General features: G+C 42.8%; 1 protein-coding gene across 15 annotated transcripts in view; it reads right to left on the bottom strand.

The window, feature by feature from the left end:
* Positions 1-17,929, bottom strand: part of plekha7b (pleckstrin homology domain containing, family A member 7b) — a 636,198-nt gene that overhangs the window by 138,019 nt on the left and 480,250 nt on the right. For 14 of the 15 annotated variants that reach the window (XM_038808072.1, XM_038808076.1, XM_038808066.1 and 11 more), the window contains one exon: positions 4,705-4,880. In XM_038808072.1, coding sequence (XP_038664000.1) covers positions 4,705-4,880 — 176 coding nt within the window. Of the gene's footprint in view, positions 1-4,704; positions 4,881-17,017; positions 17,325-17,929 lie in introns of those variants that run through there. The other variant, XM_038808080.1, reaches the window with a different exon arrangement.

Below are 17,929 nucleotides of genomic sequence, written 5' to 3'. Positions count from 1 at the left end.
TACTCAATCAAATGCTGCCTTTTGTGAAGAACAGTCACTCTCACCTCTCGAGCTCCACTCTTTTGTTCATGTTAGGGCCACGGCTATAAAGAGGTCAGGTGCTGAGTGACCCTGGTGGAACCCAAATTGAATGTTAGTGAGCATGTTATTACTAAGTGAGTACCACTTGATAATAATAACTTTATTTTTGTCATAAGTTGTCACTTTACTGATGATCAACAGTCGATTGATAGGACGGTAATTGGCAGGGTTGGATTTATAGAACATAGAACATTACAGCACAGAACAGGCCCTTCGGCCCTCGATGTTGTGCCGAGCAATGATCACCATACTCAAACCCACGTATCCACCCTATACCCGTAACCCAACAACCCCCCCCCCCCTAACCTTACTTTTTAGGACACTACGGGCAATTTAGCATGGCCAATCCACCTAACCCGCACATCTTTGGACTATGGGAGGAAACCGAAACCCACGCGCACACGGGGAGGACGTGCAGACTCCGCACAGACAGTGACCCAGCCGGGAATTGAACCTGGGACCCTGGAGCTGTGAAGCATTTATGCTAACCACCATGCTACCGTGCTGCCCCCTTTTTGTCTGCAGGACATCCCTGGGCAATTTTTTACATTACCAAGTAGAAGCCAGTAGCTATATTGGAACAGTGTGGTTTGGGGCGCGGGTTGTTCTGGGTTCAGTAGTATTGCTGGAATATTGTCAGGGCCTTTACAGAAACCAGTGTCTTCAGTCGTTTCATGATATCAGGTGGAGTGAATCGAACTGGTGGAAGGCAGGTATTTGTGATACTGGGGACTTCAGGAGGTCATCGGAATGGATAATTCACTTGGTACTTGTGGCTAAATGCCTCATCTTTCGTAGCGATGTGCTGGACTCCCTAATCATTGAGGATGGGGTGTTTGTGGCGCCTCCTCCAGTGAGTTGCTTAATTGTCCACCACTATTCATGACTGGATGTGGCAGAAATGCAGATCTTACATTGGTTGTGGAACCACTTAGCTCTGTCCATCACTTGTTGCTTTTGTTCATTGGCATACAAGTCAGTGTGTGAGTTACTTCATTTGGTTGACACCTCATCTTTCGATTTTTGGCAATTAAGAGCCAAACACATTGTTGTGGATCCGGAGTCATGTTTCTTTCCCTAAAGATAGGCTTTTCTGACAGTCGTTAATGATTTCATGATCATTGGACTTTTAGTTCCAGATATTTATTCAATTCAAATTCCACCATCTGGGATTCTAACCCCTGTTCCCAGAGCATTACGCTGGAATGCAAGTCCAGTGACAATACTACTAATGCCACACAATCCCCCCCCCCCCCCCCCCCCCCCCCCCCCCTACCGCGGTTCAGCTAATTACTAAGCTAGCAGGTAGCTAAGTTTTAGGCTTTACACACATACAATCACGCATCTCATCAGCTCTCTTTCACAAAAATATTTATAACTCTCCATTACATTTGCTCTTAATTAAAAGGCATTAAATTGAAGTATCTTTTACTGATGTAATTATAAATGTGGAAGATGCAGCCTTGAGCAAAATACAATTAAAGGGAAAATCTCATGAAGTGAAGTTGCACACTTGATCTGAATATAAATTTCCTGTCAAATTATTTTGAAAGCGTATCAATCTTCTGGAAATAACACATGGACAAGTGTTGCTTAAAATTCCATCTGCATTTAACACAAGTCAAACATCTCGGCAGAACACAATAATTCATAACAGAAGACAGTGCCACATTTTCAAATTGAATTTTCAGCAGTCGTTATATTGTGTGCCCGAAAAGCTAGCATCAATTTATCATGCAAGTGGTACGCCCAGCACATTTCATCTAACAATTTCACAAAGTGACATTCACATCATACTTATAAATCATTGTGGCAGAACTAATTTCCCCAAGTTCATTTTGCTTCCATTCTTATTTCTGTAACTTAAAAAAAATTAATGCATATTTTCAGCCTCAACTTTGATTTAAAAAAAACCTCAACATCTTAAGCACAGTCTGAGGAAATACACCTGTAGGATAACAAAAGAACCATTAATTCCTTTCCCACTCATTGTTCTCAATTCAAATTCATTACAAGCCAGTGGCATTTGGCATATAAATTAGACATGAACTCCTCAAAATCCAATTCCCAGTATAAAGTTTTTACTATATGCTACCAAGTGAGCACCCTAAATTTATAATGCATTAGATCTGTAGACTGCGCATTGATATACCTTGAAGCTGTAGACTCAATGTTGACGTGCTTATTTTTATCTCGGGCCATGCTTCCCAACCTCTTTCCATTTCTGGTTGCAGGAAAAGCTTATTGATTTGCTGAATTTTAGGGGAAAATTTATTTCCTATAATTAGGATGCAATACAAACAGAGCAACAAGCTGCGCTCCAATTTAAGTAAGAGATTAACTGGAGGCAACTTAACTTCAGTTTGGGCACCCAGTACTGCCAGGTCTGGAACAGCGTGGGTTAAGTACAGGACAAAGTACCTTTCATTGTCGCTCAAGATATTTTAACATCAATGAAGAAGAGCATTTTCATCGCTTTGCATTCATTTTCTCATTTTGTGACACTTTGCCAAAATTTCTGATTAGATTGTGAAATTATGGATCAATATGCGTAGGAGCAGCAGTCAGCCATATGCCTCTTTAAACCATGAGACCTTTTAATAAAATCATGATCCTTGACTTCAACTCTACTTTTTCCGTATTATCCCCACATCCCTCAACTCCAGACTCCAAAAGTCTATCGACTTTAGCCTTGCACATGCTCAAACACCGAGGTGCCACATCCTTCTGGGCTAGAGAATACCAAATATTTACAACCATCCGAGTGAAGGAATGTTTTCCTCAACTGAATCCAAAATGGCCAACCATTCTCCCAGCAATTACCCAGGCAAATCTCTTCAGAACCTTGAATGTTTCAGTGAGAGCACCTTGCATTCTTCTGACAGTTGTTAGGAAAATAAAGGTAGTTTTAAGTGATTTATATTTGTGGACAACATGGTAGCACAGTGGTTAGCACAGTTGCTTCACAGCTTCAGGGTCCCAGATTTGATTCCCAGTTTGGGTCACCGTCAGTGCCGAGTCTGCACGTTCTCCCTGTGTTTGCATGGGTTTCCTCCGAATCCTCTGGTTTACTCCCACAATCCAAAGATGTGCAGGTTAGGTGGATTGGCCATGTTGAATTGCCCTGAGTGTCCAAAAAAGGCTAGGTGGGGGTACTAGGTAATGGAGATAGGTTGGGAGTATGGGCTTAAATGGGATGCTCTTTCCAAGACTCAGACTCAATGGACCGAATGGCCTCATTCTGCACTGTAAATTCTATGATTGTATGATTTTATATTTGCATTGATAAACATTAGAACTTGAGAAACTACGGTTTTAAAAGGGTTTATTTAAATGTTTCTGCACCTTGCAGGGTAAAAGCTATCGTTAGATTCCATAGATCCATGGAATTCCTGCAGTGCATACAGTCGGTCCATTGAGTCTGCACTGACCCTCTTCCCATCCATTGTAACAGCAACTAGGATTGTAATAATGTATAGGGTCATTTATTCAATTTCTCCTCATAGAACAGCATTCTCAACTCAGGAATCCCTTGTGAAACTTTGTTGTACCCCTCCAAGGCAAGTATTTCTTCAAAGCCCAAAATTGTACACAGTACTCCAGGTGTGGTCTCGCCAAAACTTTGTACAATTCCAATCTCCCTGAAATAAAAGCCAAAATATTCTTGCCTACCTAAATACTTGTACCTACATGTTAACTTTTGTCTTTTTGTACAAGGCCACCCAAATCAGGCTGAACACAAACATTTAATAGTTCCCACCATTTTAAAAATCACTGTTTTTCTTCTCTGCCCACCAAAGCGAATAAGCTCAAAATTCTTCACAATATATTCCATCTGTCACCTTCTTGCCCACTCATTTAACCTATCTCCATTTGAGTCTTTGGACTGCACTTTACCATGGGGCCTGATGTCATGATCAAATAGGGGTCCCATGTCCTGACTTGCTGGAAGCGAGACCTGCGTCGCAATCTTCCTGAAGGCTGCCTCCTAATGGGCTCTTGATGCTGCTGGCTGAATCAGAGGACTGGCAGATTCAGAGCCTCAGTAGTCCCACATGGAGGGGATGATGCGGCTAAAGGAGATCAAGGACAATGAGGGCAAACATGAGTGGCCCCAGCATTGATCGTTATGCAACACCACTTTCCAGTTTCTGCTACACTGAATCCTCAACCCCCTTCTCAGTTTTCTATCTTGAAGCTAGCTAGCTACCCATTTTGCCACTTGTCCCAACCCCATATTCTCTAACATTATTTATTAGCCTATTATATTGTATCATTTTTAAAATCGAAATAAATTAAGTCAACTGCATTACCCTTGTTTACTCTACTGCTCTTTGGAAAATGTATTTTTACAGTGGGATTCCCCCCACCACCCACTGAACCACCATGGAGGAAAGTGGCCCACCGTAGACCGGCAGTGGGATCTTCTGGTCCCGCCATTATGAACGGGGTTTCCCGTTTTGTGCAGCCCCCAACCGCCGGGAACCCAAGGCAGGGGTTTGCCATTGATGGGACTAGAATATCCTGCTGGCGAGAACTGCCGGAACATTCCAGTCGATATTTATATTGTTAATATACACAAATTAATAATTGGTTAAGAATTGAATAAAAATTCATAATGACCTCTTCAAAGTGTATGCTTGCATAAGAGCAGCTTGGTTCATAGCCCTGATCCAGCCATTCATATCCTCTTGTGTATCTGCACTGAAATAATACGTTCTCATGCCTGTGTGGTCTCCTTGCGAGCCAAGAATAGAATTCTTACTATAAATATACGTCCTCATGCCTGTATGGGTAGCCTGTAAGGAAATAGAGAGAAAAAAATAATTTAGACATGTATCAAAACACAAAGCGACATTTCATCAATGGAAGAGTGGTGACACAGGATTTATTTTCTTCATCTGCAGTTTTGTACTAATTTGGGAAGGGCTGAGGGGGAGGGAGAAAAATTGATAGCAATGCCGGCAATTGGGATGTTTTTGCACCTCTCAGGTTAGCATTGGTGAAAATCATTCCCCCCCCCCCCCCCCCCCCCCCCCCCCCCCCCAACCCTCCCTCCCTCCCCCAGCCAGCAGCAATAGGGGCATAATATACATCTGTTTTGACTGGATTGATTGCTCGGGGTAGGATAAATCTGGAGAACCTACCACAGTGGAATCTACTCTTCTTGTACCTACACCACCTCCATTGCATGTTGCAATAATATCAATCTTTCACTCCAAGCTTACCCAACATTTATTAAACATGGTAGCCAAATGAAATCTCCCACATAATGCTGAATACTTTAGATTTCCTAACACATTTTAATAGAAGCAGTATTCTAAAAATGAGCCACATTGAAGGAAAAACAACATTAAAAACAAGAAAAGGAATCAAATACAACCATGAAGTAAGCAAAAGAATATTTAGCATGTCACTGATAACATGCATCACTGTTCTCCAATGCACATGTCATATACCAAAAGAGAAAATTCTGGAAAATCTCAGCAGGTCTGGCAGCATCTGTTGGGAGAGAAAAGAGCTAATGTTTCAAGTGCAGATGACTCTTTGTCAAAGCTCACCACAGGTTGATTGCACTTGTGCAAGGACTTCTTTTTGTGAGACTTGTCTGTGTTGGTATAAATTCATTGCTGTGAGAAAATTGTGTGGTTCCCTTTAGATATAATACAGACTGTTAAATGTTCCTGAAACCTGCAATTATATGCTGGAGCAAAGGTTACCAGAGTTACAGACATAACGTCAGTACCTGAAAATCTATGGATAAAGCAAATTTGTTTACACTGCAGCCTGTATTATGCATTTGGAGGAATGATCTTAAATTCATTTGAAGTTTCACTGCAGACAGGGAAAATGTTCAATTTCTTCCATTAATCAACATAGAACTGTTTGCCAAACAGCCCAAGGAAAAAAAAATCTAATGTAATATAAGCCAATCAATATTGTTCTATGTGCAAACTAAGTACTTGCTCGGATACAGAGAGCAATTTTGTAATGTGAAAGTTAAATCATTTTAGATCAATTTTCAGTGTCAAATGCTTTCAACTAACCCGAGCAAGAAGCAGCAAAAATTTCAAAATGGAATAATTTTACAGTTGCAGTAATTACAGTTTGGCACCTAAAGAGCAGAATTGAAGCATTTGATCCCTATAAATTGCCAACTCAGAAATGCCTCAACTGATGAGAGCATATGAACTATGTCAGAGCCTGAAATAAAAACAGAATGTTGGAAATACTGAGGTCAGGCAGATGTTCGTGTTTCTGAAAGGTCATCTCTTTGTTTTTTTCAGATTTCTTGCATTTTGCTTCAGCTGACCAGAAGTTGGATCTCCTTGTCGATGAGACAGCATCAATGAGAGCAGCCATATTCAGTACTGTGCCAATTCTTTGAACCCATGCACCAGGATGATCTGCACCTCAACTCAATTTACCTGCCTTGGACCCATATTTTTCATACATGTACCTAATACAAATCTGTCAATCTCAGTCAGTTCTGCACTTCTGCATTCTGTCAACATGGAAAATAGCTCTGCTGTATGTAATACACTACATCAATTTATTGTTTTTAAAGACCTTGAAATAGATCATTTTTCAACCTTCTAAATTCAAGTTTGTTTAACGCATACACAAAGGTTTGTGCCCAGTATCATTTTGGTAAATCTGCAAAGTGCTAAGATAATAATAATCTTCATTATTGGCTCAAGTTGGGTTACATTAACACTGCTACAAAGTTACTGTGAAAATCCCCCAGTCGCCACATTCCGGTGGCTGTTTGGGTACACCGAGGGAGAATTCAGGATGTCCAATTAACCTAACTGAACATCTTTCAGTACTTGTGGGAGGATACCGGAGCACCCTGAGGAAACACATGCAGACACAGGGAGAACATGAAAACTCCACACAGACACCGACCCAAGCCGGGAATCGAACCTGGGACCCTGGTGCTGTGAAGCAACAGCACTAACCACTGTGCGATCAATACATTCTTCCAAAGATATGTTGCCCAGAACAAAATGGAATATTCCAGACAAGGTCTGGTCAGGTTTCTATGTAATTGAAGCACAACTTCCTCCCTTTTCTGTTCCAACTCTGTTGAGATAACAACCTTTTTGATTATCATTTATGTACGTGGACATCTAAAATCCCTGTGCTCCTCCATTGTTCCTAGTCTCAGGCAAATCTGAAAATATTCCAAAAAAAGCAAATTACTGCAGATGCTGGAAACTGGAACAAAAAGAGAAAATACTGGACAATCTCAGCAGGTCTGACAGCGTTTACAAAGTCATCCAGACTCGAAACGTTAGCTCCTTTTTCTCTGCACAGATGCGGTCAGACCTGCTGAAATTATCCAGTATTTGCTGTTTTTGTTGTTGAAAATATTCTAGTTTGGCTCTCTTGAATACAAACTGGATTATTTCACACTTTCCCAATTGTGCCACAGTTTTGTCCTATCACTTAATGTGTCCACATTCTTTTCAACTTCTAGCCCCAGTCTACACCATATATTGAATATGACTATAGCAGAATTACCCAGGGTGCAGGATTGAACGGCCCAGTCTCAAACACCCTGCCGAGGTGCGATTTAGCCCTGGCTTCCACAAAGGTTGACCAGGTATAACGGCACTTGGGGGTTCTCCCAGGTGATCGGAGGCCCCCGGGTGGTTGGGCACTGGGCATGGTGGTACGCTGGCACTCCCAATGCCACCGAGGTATTCTGACACTGCCACCCTGGCACCACCATCCTGGGACCTGAGCGAGGAACAGCCGGGATTGGAAACAGGTGCGGAGGCAGATGTTGTAGCCGTCACCTCATTGATCGCCCAAAGGCGGATCCTGTTGGGATGGAGAGCAACCTCTTCACCCTGTGCCCTGGCATGGCGGGGATACCAATTGGAATTCTTGACTCTTGAGAAGGTTAAGTTTGAACTGAGGGGAAGGATAGAGGGGTTCTACAATTCATGGGCATTATTCATTATGCACTTTGGATAACATCGAACATTAGTTGGGTGGGGGGGGGGGGGGGGGGAAGAGAGGGACGGGACTGTATGTGTTAATGGTGACTATGGGTGATTCCGCATTCCTTTTTGTTATTTGTTTATGCTAACATCCGGGCAGTTGTTAGGAGGTTGGTGGGGGGATGGGATTGTTGTTGTTGATATGGGGATTGACATTATACGTGTTACTGCTTATTGTTGGTGGGTGTAAATTTGGGAGAAAACGTGAAAAAGGAGGATTAAAATATTTTTTAAAAAACAAACAAGTGCAGGAAAGAAAAGGCAAGAAAAAGGTGAGAAACTAGAATTGACCAGATATCTGCTATAAACTATAACCCAAAAGAACTGAGCATGGAAAACACTTGTGGCTTGGCAGTGAGATGGAATGATCATTGTTGGGAGTTAAAAATTATCGTCTGCCAATTCATTTGTTATTACCAATCACAATTAGACAAAAGAACAATCCTTGTCACATTTTGTACTTCCTTCCTCATCACCATCCAAGTCTGAAACATTTTTTCCATGTGAAACAGCAATTTATATGTACTTTTTTCAATTCAGGACACAATAATTGCTGCTCACAACGCAGTCTTCCTCTACAATGGGACTATGGTAGCTCAGTGGTTATAATCTGGAGACTCAAGTTCAAATCCCGCCATGGCAGCAGAGGAATTAAATTCAGTCAGTTAAATGAATCTGGAATTAAAAGTTGGGAGTCAGTAATGGCGAACACGAGACCTGTCCGATTTGTCATAAATCTGCTGTCCTTACCCCATGTGGTCCATGTATAGCTCCAGATACACAGCCAAATGGTTGCCAATTAACTGCATTCTGAGATGACCTGGCAAACTATTCTTGCAAAGATGACACCCAACAAACGCCTCAAGGGTAATTAGAGATGGCCACTAGATGCCGGCCTTGCTCACATTCCCCAAACAAAAGGAAACAGACTGGATGCCCACTTTGGGAATCATGTCTGTTCTGTGTGAAAGCATAATCCAGGCAACGTGCCTCAACGACTACCATCTGGTGGCCCTGACATCAATTATGAAGTGCTTCGAGAGGTTGGTCATGAGACAACTCCATACTCCCAGAATGCCTTGATCCACTGCAATTCGCATACCGTCACAACCGGTGCACAGCAGATACCATCTCCCTTGCTCTGCACTCATCCCTGGAGCATCTCAATAACAAGGACTCCTATTTATCAACTACCGATCCGCCTTCAACACCATAATCCCAGCCAAAGCTCATATCAAAAGTCCAAAACCTAGGGCTTGGCTCCTCTCTTTGCAACTGGATCCTCGACGTCCTGACCCATAGACCACAATCAGAAGGATAACCAACATCACCTCCTCCATGATAGTTCTGAATACCGGGGCCACACAAGGCTGCATACTTAGCCCCCTAGATGTGGAAGAGATATTCCCCCCATGAGTGGAATGTCCATTGGTTACCGGACACAGTAGAAAAAGGTTAAGGACCTGGTCAAGGAACTGGAGGAGACCTGTGGCGTGGATCAGCGGAGGGCTTTGAAACACGATGGGGATTGTTCATGACAATATTTGAGAAATTGTTTGTCAGGAGGGGGGTTGAAAAGGGGAAAAGGCACAAACGGTTTTGTGTATGTTTTGTATACATTTAAAAAAAACAATCTCTCCCTCAATGTCAGCAAAACTAAGGAGCTGGCCATAACTTCAGGAAGCAAAGTATCGGACGCACCCCTGTCTGCATCAACGGTGTCGAGGTAGAGCTTCAAATTCCTAGGTGCGCACATCACCAACAATATGTCCTGGTCTTCCTATGTCAACGCTACGACCAAGAAATCACAAGAGCGTCTATACTTCCTCATACAACTAAGGAAATTCAGTATGTCCATATTGACTGTTCCCAATTTTTACAGATGCACCATAGAAAGCATCCTATCTGGCTGCATCACAGCCTGGTATAGCAACTGCTCAGCCCAAGAAACTACAGAGAGTCGTGAACACAGCCCAGTCTATCACGTGAACCCACCTCCCATCCATCGACTCTGTCGATACCTCCCGCTGCAGCATAATCAAAGACCCCCCCACCCGAGTTATTCTCTCTTCCAACATCTTCCATCAGGCAGGAGGTCAAATGTCCGAGAACACACACCAACAGGTTCAAAAGCAGCTTTCTCTCCGCTTTTACCAGACTGAACTGATCTCTTCACACATCTTCTCTACGGAGCAGTTCTACATTCCGTATGCTTCACCTGCTCGCCTGTGTCTATGTATTTACATAGTGTATTTCTGTATGCCCTATCGGTTTTTTAAATGTATGGAATGATCTGTTTGCAGAACAATACTTTTCACTGTACCTCGGTACACATGACAATAAATCAAATCAACAAAGGGCAGCGCGGTGGCACAGTGGTTAACTGCTGCCTCACGGCGCCGAGGACCCGGCCCTGGGTCACTGTCCATGTGGAGTTTGCACGTTCTCCCAGTGTCTACGTGGGTCTCACTCCCATAACCCAAAAAGTGCAGGGTTGGTGGATTGGCCGCGTTAAATTGCCCCTTCAGTGGGGGCCAGTTAGCTCAGGTGGTTCGACAGCTAGTGTGTGAATCAGATTAGTGCCAACAGCACAGGCTTCGATCCCCATTCTGGTTGAGGTAGATTTTCCATTGTGGGGATGTACCTCAGTGTAGAGCATGTGCTTTGTATGTATGAGGCCCCGGGTTCAAACCCCCACATCTCCACTACGGAGTGAGCTCCAATTGATATGTGGTGGGTGGAAATAAAACCCTCACACTTGTGCCAGCAGGAGGCTTACATTGATTAGTGCCGGGGTTATTTGGGAGAGAAGCTACGGAGGCATTGCTTCAGCCAAAAGATGGAAGTGTGGAATAAATGAAAAGCAGCAGATGCCAGTAGAAGTCATATCAATAAATCTGAAATTGGTGTTTTGGTAGTACAGTGGTTAGCACTGCTGCCTTACAGCGCCAAGGTCCCAGGTTCGATTCTGACCTCGGGTGTCTGTCTGTGTGGAGTTTGAATGTTCGCCCCGTGTCTGCGTGGGTTTCCTCCGGGTGCTCCGGTTTCCTCCTACATCCAAAGATATGCAGGTTAGGCGTATGGGCCATGCTAATTTGCTCATAAATTAGATGGGGTTACAGGGCTAGGAGTGGGGGATTGGGCCTAGGTAGGGTGCTCTATCGGAGCAAGGGCCTGTGTAGACTTAATGGGCCAAATGGCCTCCTTCTGCACTGTAGGGATTCTATGATTCTATGAATTCGGAGCTTGTAGTACCTGTCAGTTTATTTTCTGCCTCATTCTCTCTCTGACCTGCCTGTCTCTGGCCTCCAATCGCATTTCAATGAAGCTCAACATTAAGTCAAGGGACAGAACCACGTGTTTTGATGAGACACTTAACAGACTTCCATACTGATTACATCATTAAAAAAAAACAAATGAGAAGTTATTTGAGTCTGGATAGTACTAGAAGCCAGTGGTTGTTCTGGTATTCAAATTTACAACTCCTACATACCCAATGCTTGTTTTTAATCAGCATCTCATTCTGGCTTGCACTGCATTCCTTTTACCATGTAGGCTCCCCTGCCTTCCACTCTATCAGAGACTTTTCCTTTAGTTCCTACCCACAGCCATTTCACAGCAGCCCCCACCAGCCCACCACTCACTCCACCGGCCCACTTTCCCCGTCTCTCTACTTTCTGAAGATCTCTTACAACTCTAACCTCTTCCAGCTCCAATGAATGGACATCAACCCAAACTGTTAACTCCGTTTCTTGCTCCATGGATGTTCCCTGGCTTTGTGAGTACTTGCAGCAGTTCCATGTTTATTTCAGATTTCAAACATTCACAGCATTTTGCTAGTGTATTTTTGTGACATGTTTGATTCTGGCTTCCAAACAACCATTTTTGAAAAACCGAAGAAAACAAAACAAAAAGAGGGAAATACTGACAGACACATACATAAACCGCAATTCAAATGGACCAATCCTCTTTCAGTCAAGTAATTCGTCATGTCTGCATCGACTCTCACAAACTTCTACAGATGTGCCATACCATAAGAGGCACCCCATCCGGCTGCATTACATCTTGGTATGGCAACTGCTCGGCCCAAGATCGCAAGAAACTGCAGAGTGTGGTGAACTCAGCCCAACACATCACACAAGCTTGCCATCCTTCCATTAATTCTGTATACACCTCCCACTGCCTCAGAAAAGCAGACAGAATTGTCAGAGACCCCTCACACCCAGGCTTTGCCCTCTTCCAGACCCTTCCATCGGGCAGAAGATGCAGAAGTTTGAAGACCCGCACATCCAGACATAGGAACAGCTTCTTCCCCACAGTTACTAGACTCCTCAACGACTCTCCCTTGGACTGATCTGTTCCTGTAAGAAGACAATTCACAACGTCCTATGCTGTTCTTATTTGGCCTTGTTCTGCACTGTAACCAATCACGATTTGTTGATGCACCACTGTCAATGTGCTCTGTCGATTATTCTTTTGTCCACTATGTACGTACTATGTATGTTCCCTTGTCCGCAGAAAAATACTTTTCACTGTACTTTGGTACACAAGTTCAAGGTGAAGGGTGGGAGGTTCAGGGCGGATTTGAAGAAAATCTTTCTTACCCAGAGGGTGGGACAGTCTGGAATGCACTGTCTGGGAGGGTGGTACAGGCGGGTTGCCTCACATCCTTTAAAAGTACCTGAATGAGCACTTGATACATCTTAACATTCGAGGCTATGGGCCAAGTGCTGGCAAATGGGTGTTGGATTGGCAGATCAGGTGGCTTTCATGCTGCAGTGCAGACTCGATGGGCCGAAGGGCCTTTTGTGCCCTGTATTTTTCTGTGATTCTGTGACCCGGGTTTGAATCCCACCACTGCAGATGGTGAAATTTGAATTCAATAAATAAAATCTGGAATTAAAAGTCTAAAGATGACCACAAAACCATTGACAATTGTTGTAAAAACCCATCTGGTTCACTCATGTCCTTTAGGGAAGGAAAACTGTCAACCTTACCTGGTCTGGCCTACATGTAAATCCAGATTCACAGCCATGTGGTTGACTCTTGAATGCCCTCAGGGATGGGCAGAAATGTTGGCCCAGCCAGTGATGCCCACGGTGGCACAGTAGTTATCACTGCTGTCTCACAGTACTAGAAACCTGGTTCAATTCCAGTCTCAGGTGTCTGTCTGTGTGGAGTTTGCACTTACTCCCTGCATCTGCCTGAGTTTCCTCTGGGTGCTCCGGTTTCTACCCCAGTCCAAAGATATACAGGTTAGGTGGATTGGCCATCCCAAATTGCCCTTTCGTATCCAAAAGGTTAGGAGGGACTATGGGGGATAGGGTGGGACATGGGCCAATGTAGGGTGCTATTTCCTAGGGTCGATGCAGACTCGGTGGGCTGAATGGCTTCCTTCTGCACTGTAGGGATTCTATGACTCTATGATCTACATGATCATAGTTTGACTATGCTAAATGGGATCGACTCAGAACAGACCAGGACTTTCAAAACTAAGCTCAAAACTGGGCATCCTTGTGACACTCCGGGTCAACAGCAACAGAACATTAATATTCTACCACAATCTGTATCCTCCTGTCCTGGCATATCCCACAACACACTATTGTCATCATTACCCTCAATGAGAAATGCAGAGGAGCATGTCGAGAGCAGCAATAGGATTCTCATTTCAAATCACTGATGAAGTCTGTGACACTGGTGCATTTCCCACACTGATTTATGTACTGTCAAGTAGCACGCCTTTGGATTACATCAATCTTATTTATATCTCTTGCCACATTAGGATCACACACACGCACAACTTGGATGAATAAATATACGGCAAACTAGAACTACTGATTTTCTTTTTTGGTAAGCTTTAATTCTCGATACTTTTGCTGCAGTACCAAAGATTTCTCCTCAGAAATTCAGGATCCCTATTTGCTTTCGATGTTATTTGCTGAATGTGGAATCACCACTGCAAACTGTTTATAAGTTGAATTCCCATGCATGGTGTATCTACCTGTTGGAGGATTTGATCACAGAACTTGAAGCTATCTGCTGGTTCACACATAACGTAGCATTTTTTGGCATTGAATGCCATCTCCATATTGGTCCTGTCATTTTTGCAATTCCATAAGATCATCTTGCACTGATTTGATCTGATCTTGAGTTTTCTCTGATGCAAAGAAATATTTATCGCCAATCAATTTCACTTTGTAATTCTGAGCTTCCATGAACAATGTTGGTCATCTTTGTTTGATTGGCAATTTGGCTTTCTTTGTGACGTTAGTTTCCTCACTCTTATTAGGCCCTAGGTTGCCCACTAATTCTGGTCAGTTTTGTGTCTTCGACTGTGAAGACAGAATTTTATCAGCCCTTATGTGGCAAAATTGGAGGAAGTGTGGCTGGCAAAATAGCAGGGAGCCATATCCAGAAGCTCCTCAGCACAATCCTGCCAGCCAGGTTTCCCAGTAACTGAATGGCAAAGTGCCAAAGTTTTAGCGATGGTAGGATGGCCCACTATTGTGGGGGAGGTTACTAGTGATATGGAGGCAGCCTGGGAGTCATTAGAGCTGCAGGCAAACACTACAGCCCCATCTATATGCCACCCTCCACCCCGGCCAAGCGGTTATCTCTGTCCCTTTAAATTGTAATTTGTATTTAGCTGCCCATGACACCTTCATTTGAAGTCCCTGATACCTTACCAGTCACCATCAATCCATGACCATCAATCCCTCTAATTAGGTGAGCAGCACCAGGATTCTGCTACCTATCCTTATTTGGATGATTGGTCCTCAGGCAGGCAATTACAAAGCCAGCTCTGGCAAAATCACTGAGCAAATCCCATTGCTGAGAAGTGGGCTCAGGACCCTCTTTTCACCCAACACCAGGGATCCTGAAGGCCGTGGTAAAATTCAGCCAAATATTTGTTCAACATCTGTCATTTTTTCATTCCCAATTATAATTTCTCATGTCTTAATCTCTAAGTGACACACATTCACTTTTGCTACTCTATCTTTTTTTAACCCATTCGTAGAGCTCTCATTGGCTAATTTACTCTCAGATTCTCTTTTCTCAGACTCTGCTGGTAGCCAAATTCTCCCAAATTCTATGACCATTGCTCATCTCGTTGTTACTTTTAATTTAATTTCTCAATCCACTTAGCTGTCTCCTTATACCTTTGTAATTGGATTTAAGTTCAGTACTCTAGCTTTAGCGTTAGGCACATCACTCTCAACCCAACTTAAAATTCTATCAAGTTTTGGTCATTCTTTCCCAACGATCCTTTCGCAAAGTCTTTACAATGGAGGAGGCCGCCATTAGGTCCATCAAATCTGCACCGATCCTCCGAAAGAGTACCCCACCCAGGCCTACTCCCCCACCCTATCCCCGTAACCCCACCTAACCATTGGACACCTTACACATTGAATCCAAAGAGACAATTTAGCATGGCCAATCCACCTAACCTCACACCTGTGGACTGTGGGAGGAAACCGGTGAACACGGAGGAAACCCACGCAGACACGGGAAGAATGTACAACTCCACACAGACAGTCACCCAAGGTCAGAATTGAACCCGGTTCCCTGGCGTTGTGAGGCAGCAGTGCTAATCACAATGTCACTGTGCTTCTCCATGAGACTAACCATGGGATTACTAATTAACCCTGTTTCCTGACCCAAAACAAGATTTAAATAAAAGAGCCTCGCCCTGGTTGGTTCCATGATGTACAGTTCTAGGAAACGGTCTCTAATGCATTCCATGAATTCATCATCAAAACAACTTCTGGCAATTTGATTTGTCCATTGCATAAAATAAAATCTCCCCATGTTTATCACCACTGTCATAATTACAAACTCCTTTTATTTATTCATTAATACGCTGGTCAACACTTACATCTACTGTTAGGGGGGGGTCCATAATATACTCCACCAACATATTTTGATCTGCTTATTTCTTTCCTCTACCCCTACATATTCTACTTCCTGCTCTTCCAAGTCAGATACCTGCAACATCAGATATTATTTTTTCACCTGATTTGTAAACAACCTACAACTAACGACGCCATAAATATGGGCCTCAGAGGAAACGAGATTAATTAATTGCACAGTGACGAGCAAAGAACTTCAACGTGCCTCAGCTACTCCCTTGTGTATCTCGGTTGGATTTCTAAAAATAAAAATAATTGACACAATGGTTACTTACAAAACTAACTAAATCAACTTTCATTTTGTGAGACCTTTACATAACCTGTAACTGTATCAGAATGTATCTATAGCCATTTGTTTCCTTGAATTCCCCGTTTGCTCACACTCACTGCTGCAAATAAATTCTGTCATATTGAAATCTTACATCTAATTTCCACACTTCTTTTCATCGGAAGTGAAAACAGCTCCAATGAAGCGGGGGAGAGGGGATGGCGGGTCTGGTCTTTGTAGATCAATGCAAATTCAGTTTGAAGTTAAAATAAAGAAATATTTTACAAAACTGCAGCTGATTTAAAAATACTGAAGACTGGAGAAAATAGCCAGGACTTCTAACTGCAATCTAATGAATCCCAGCAAGATATGTGCATACATGTGTGGATGCTGTGGAGGACAAGAGGAAGCTTGGCTGTTGTCCGGCATGATCAAATAGTCTTCCAATATACAGAGACTGAGCATTCGGGTGAGAGACTAGAGGTTTCCTGGAACCCATGGAACTATACCCAGGCAGGAATTAGCTTTAATGAGTGGAAAGCATTGAAGGACTTTTTTTAAAAAAAAATCATTATGAATTTTGCACCTAAGACCTATTGGTAACAATAAGAAAAATGATCATGGATATTCTAAACCAATAAAAACCCACTGAAAGCAACACAATGCACAGTGCTCAAGCATCACTTTCCCCTCAAGAATCAGAAGTTCAAACTGCATAGAACATTTCGAACCTTTTCTTTGCTTACCTGCTCCATGCCTTCTGCTGACGTCCACTGCTTGTGCTAAATGCACTCACTGTGTTCAATATTTGATAAGCCTTCACCACAACATTACAAGCTGATCCAAACTACAACAATGATGCCAGGATATTTGCATCCTCACTGGCAATGATAATTGTCTTTTCATTTCCCAATAGGTTGCTTCTGCAATATTGTCGTTGGCTTTGCAATTTCTTCCTGCACATCATTTAGCAAGCTGGTCCATAATGTGTACTTATCGAACACGTTCCACTGGCAGCCACCTCACCCCATTGCTACAGCTAAGACTGCAGCCACATTCCGTTCCCCTGTCCAACAATTGGAGCATGTCCCGTAATCTCACATGGTTAAAACTAAGCTCCACAGGGGATATTGTTAACATGAACTGACAGCCATTCAGGAAATTACAACCGAGGTCAGCAGTCAATTGTGTTTGAGCTGTCGCTGCTTATGTTGTTATAATTTTAATACTTTTAATTTTTTGGGGGGAAATGAGAATGATTAATTTTTGGAACTGCATTTGCATAAATCAAGACACATTTTACTCACAAATTACTGATTACATTTCTAAAATCTACTCAATGTGATGGAATAATAAAAATATACGAGTTCTGAACTGTAAATAGATTCACAGTCCTGTTTCAATCTTTAAGGCCAAATTATATCGCCATAACCTCTTGCTTTGGCCAATGTATATGCTTGCTAAATGAAACCGTTTTCCCTCCACTCCCTCCCTTTAAAAAGAAACAAGGCTGATGAGAAATTACATAATTATTGCTTTTGTCATTCCAGGCACAATGGACAGTTATCAACAATGAAATCTGCTTGATCTGATGTGCAGGATCCAAACAGTCACTTAACAAACCAAGTAAAAATGCTGAATGAGTATTCTAAAGGACT

Source organism: Scyliorhinus canicula, chromosome 9 (genome assembly GCF_902713615.1).
Source record: "Scyliorhinus canicula chromosome 9, sScyCan1.1, whole genome shotgun sequence".
Classification (NCBI taxonomy): domain Eukaryota; kingdom Metazoa; phylum Chordata; class Chondrichthyes; order Carcharhiniformes; family Scyliorhinidae; genus Scyliorhinus; species Scyliorhinus canicula.
The sequence above is the reverse complement of the archived record's forward strand: the minus strand, read 5'-3'. Positions and strand labels throughout refer to the sequence as shown.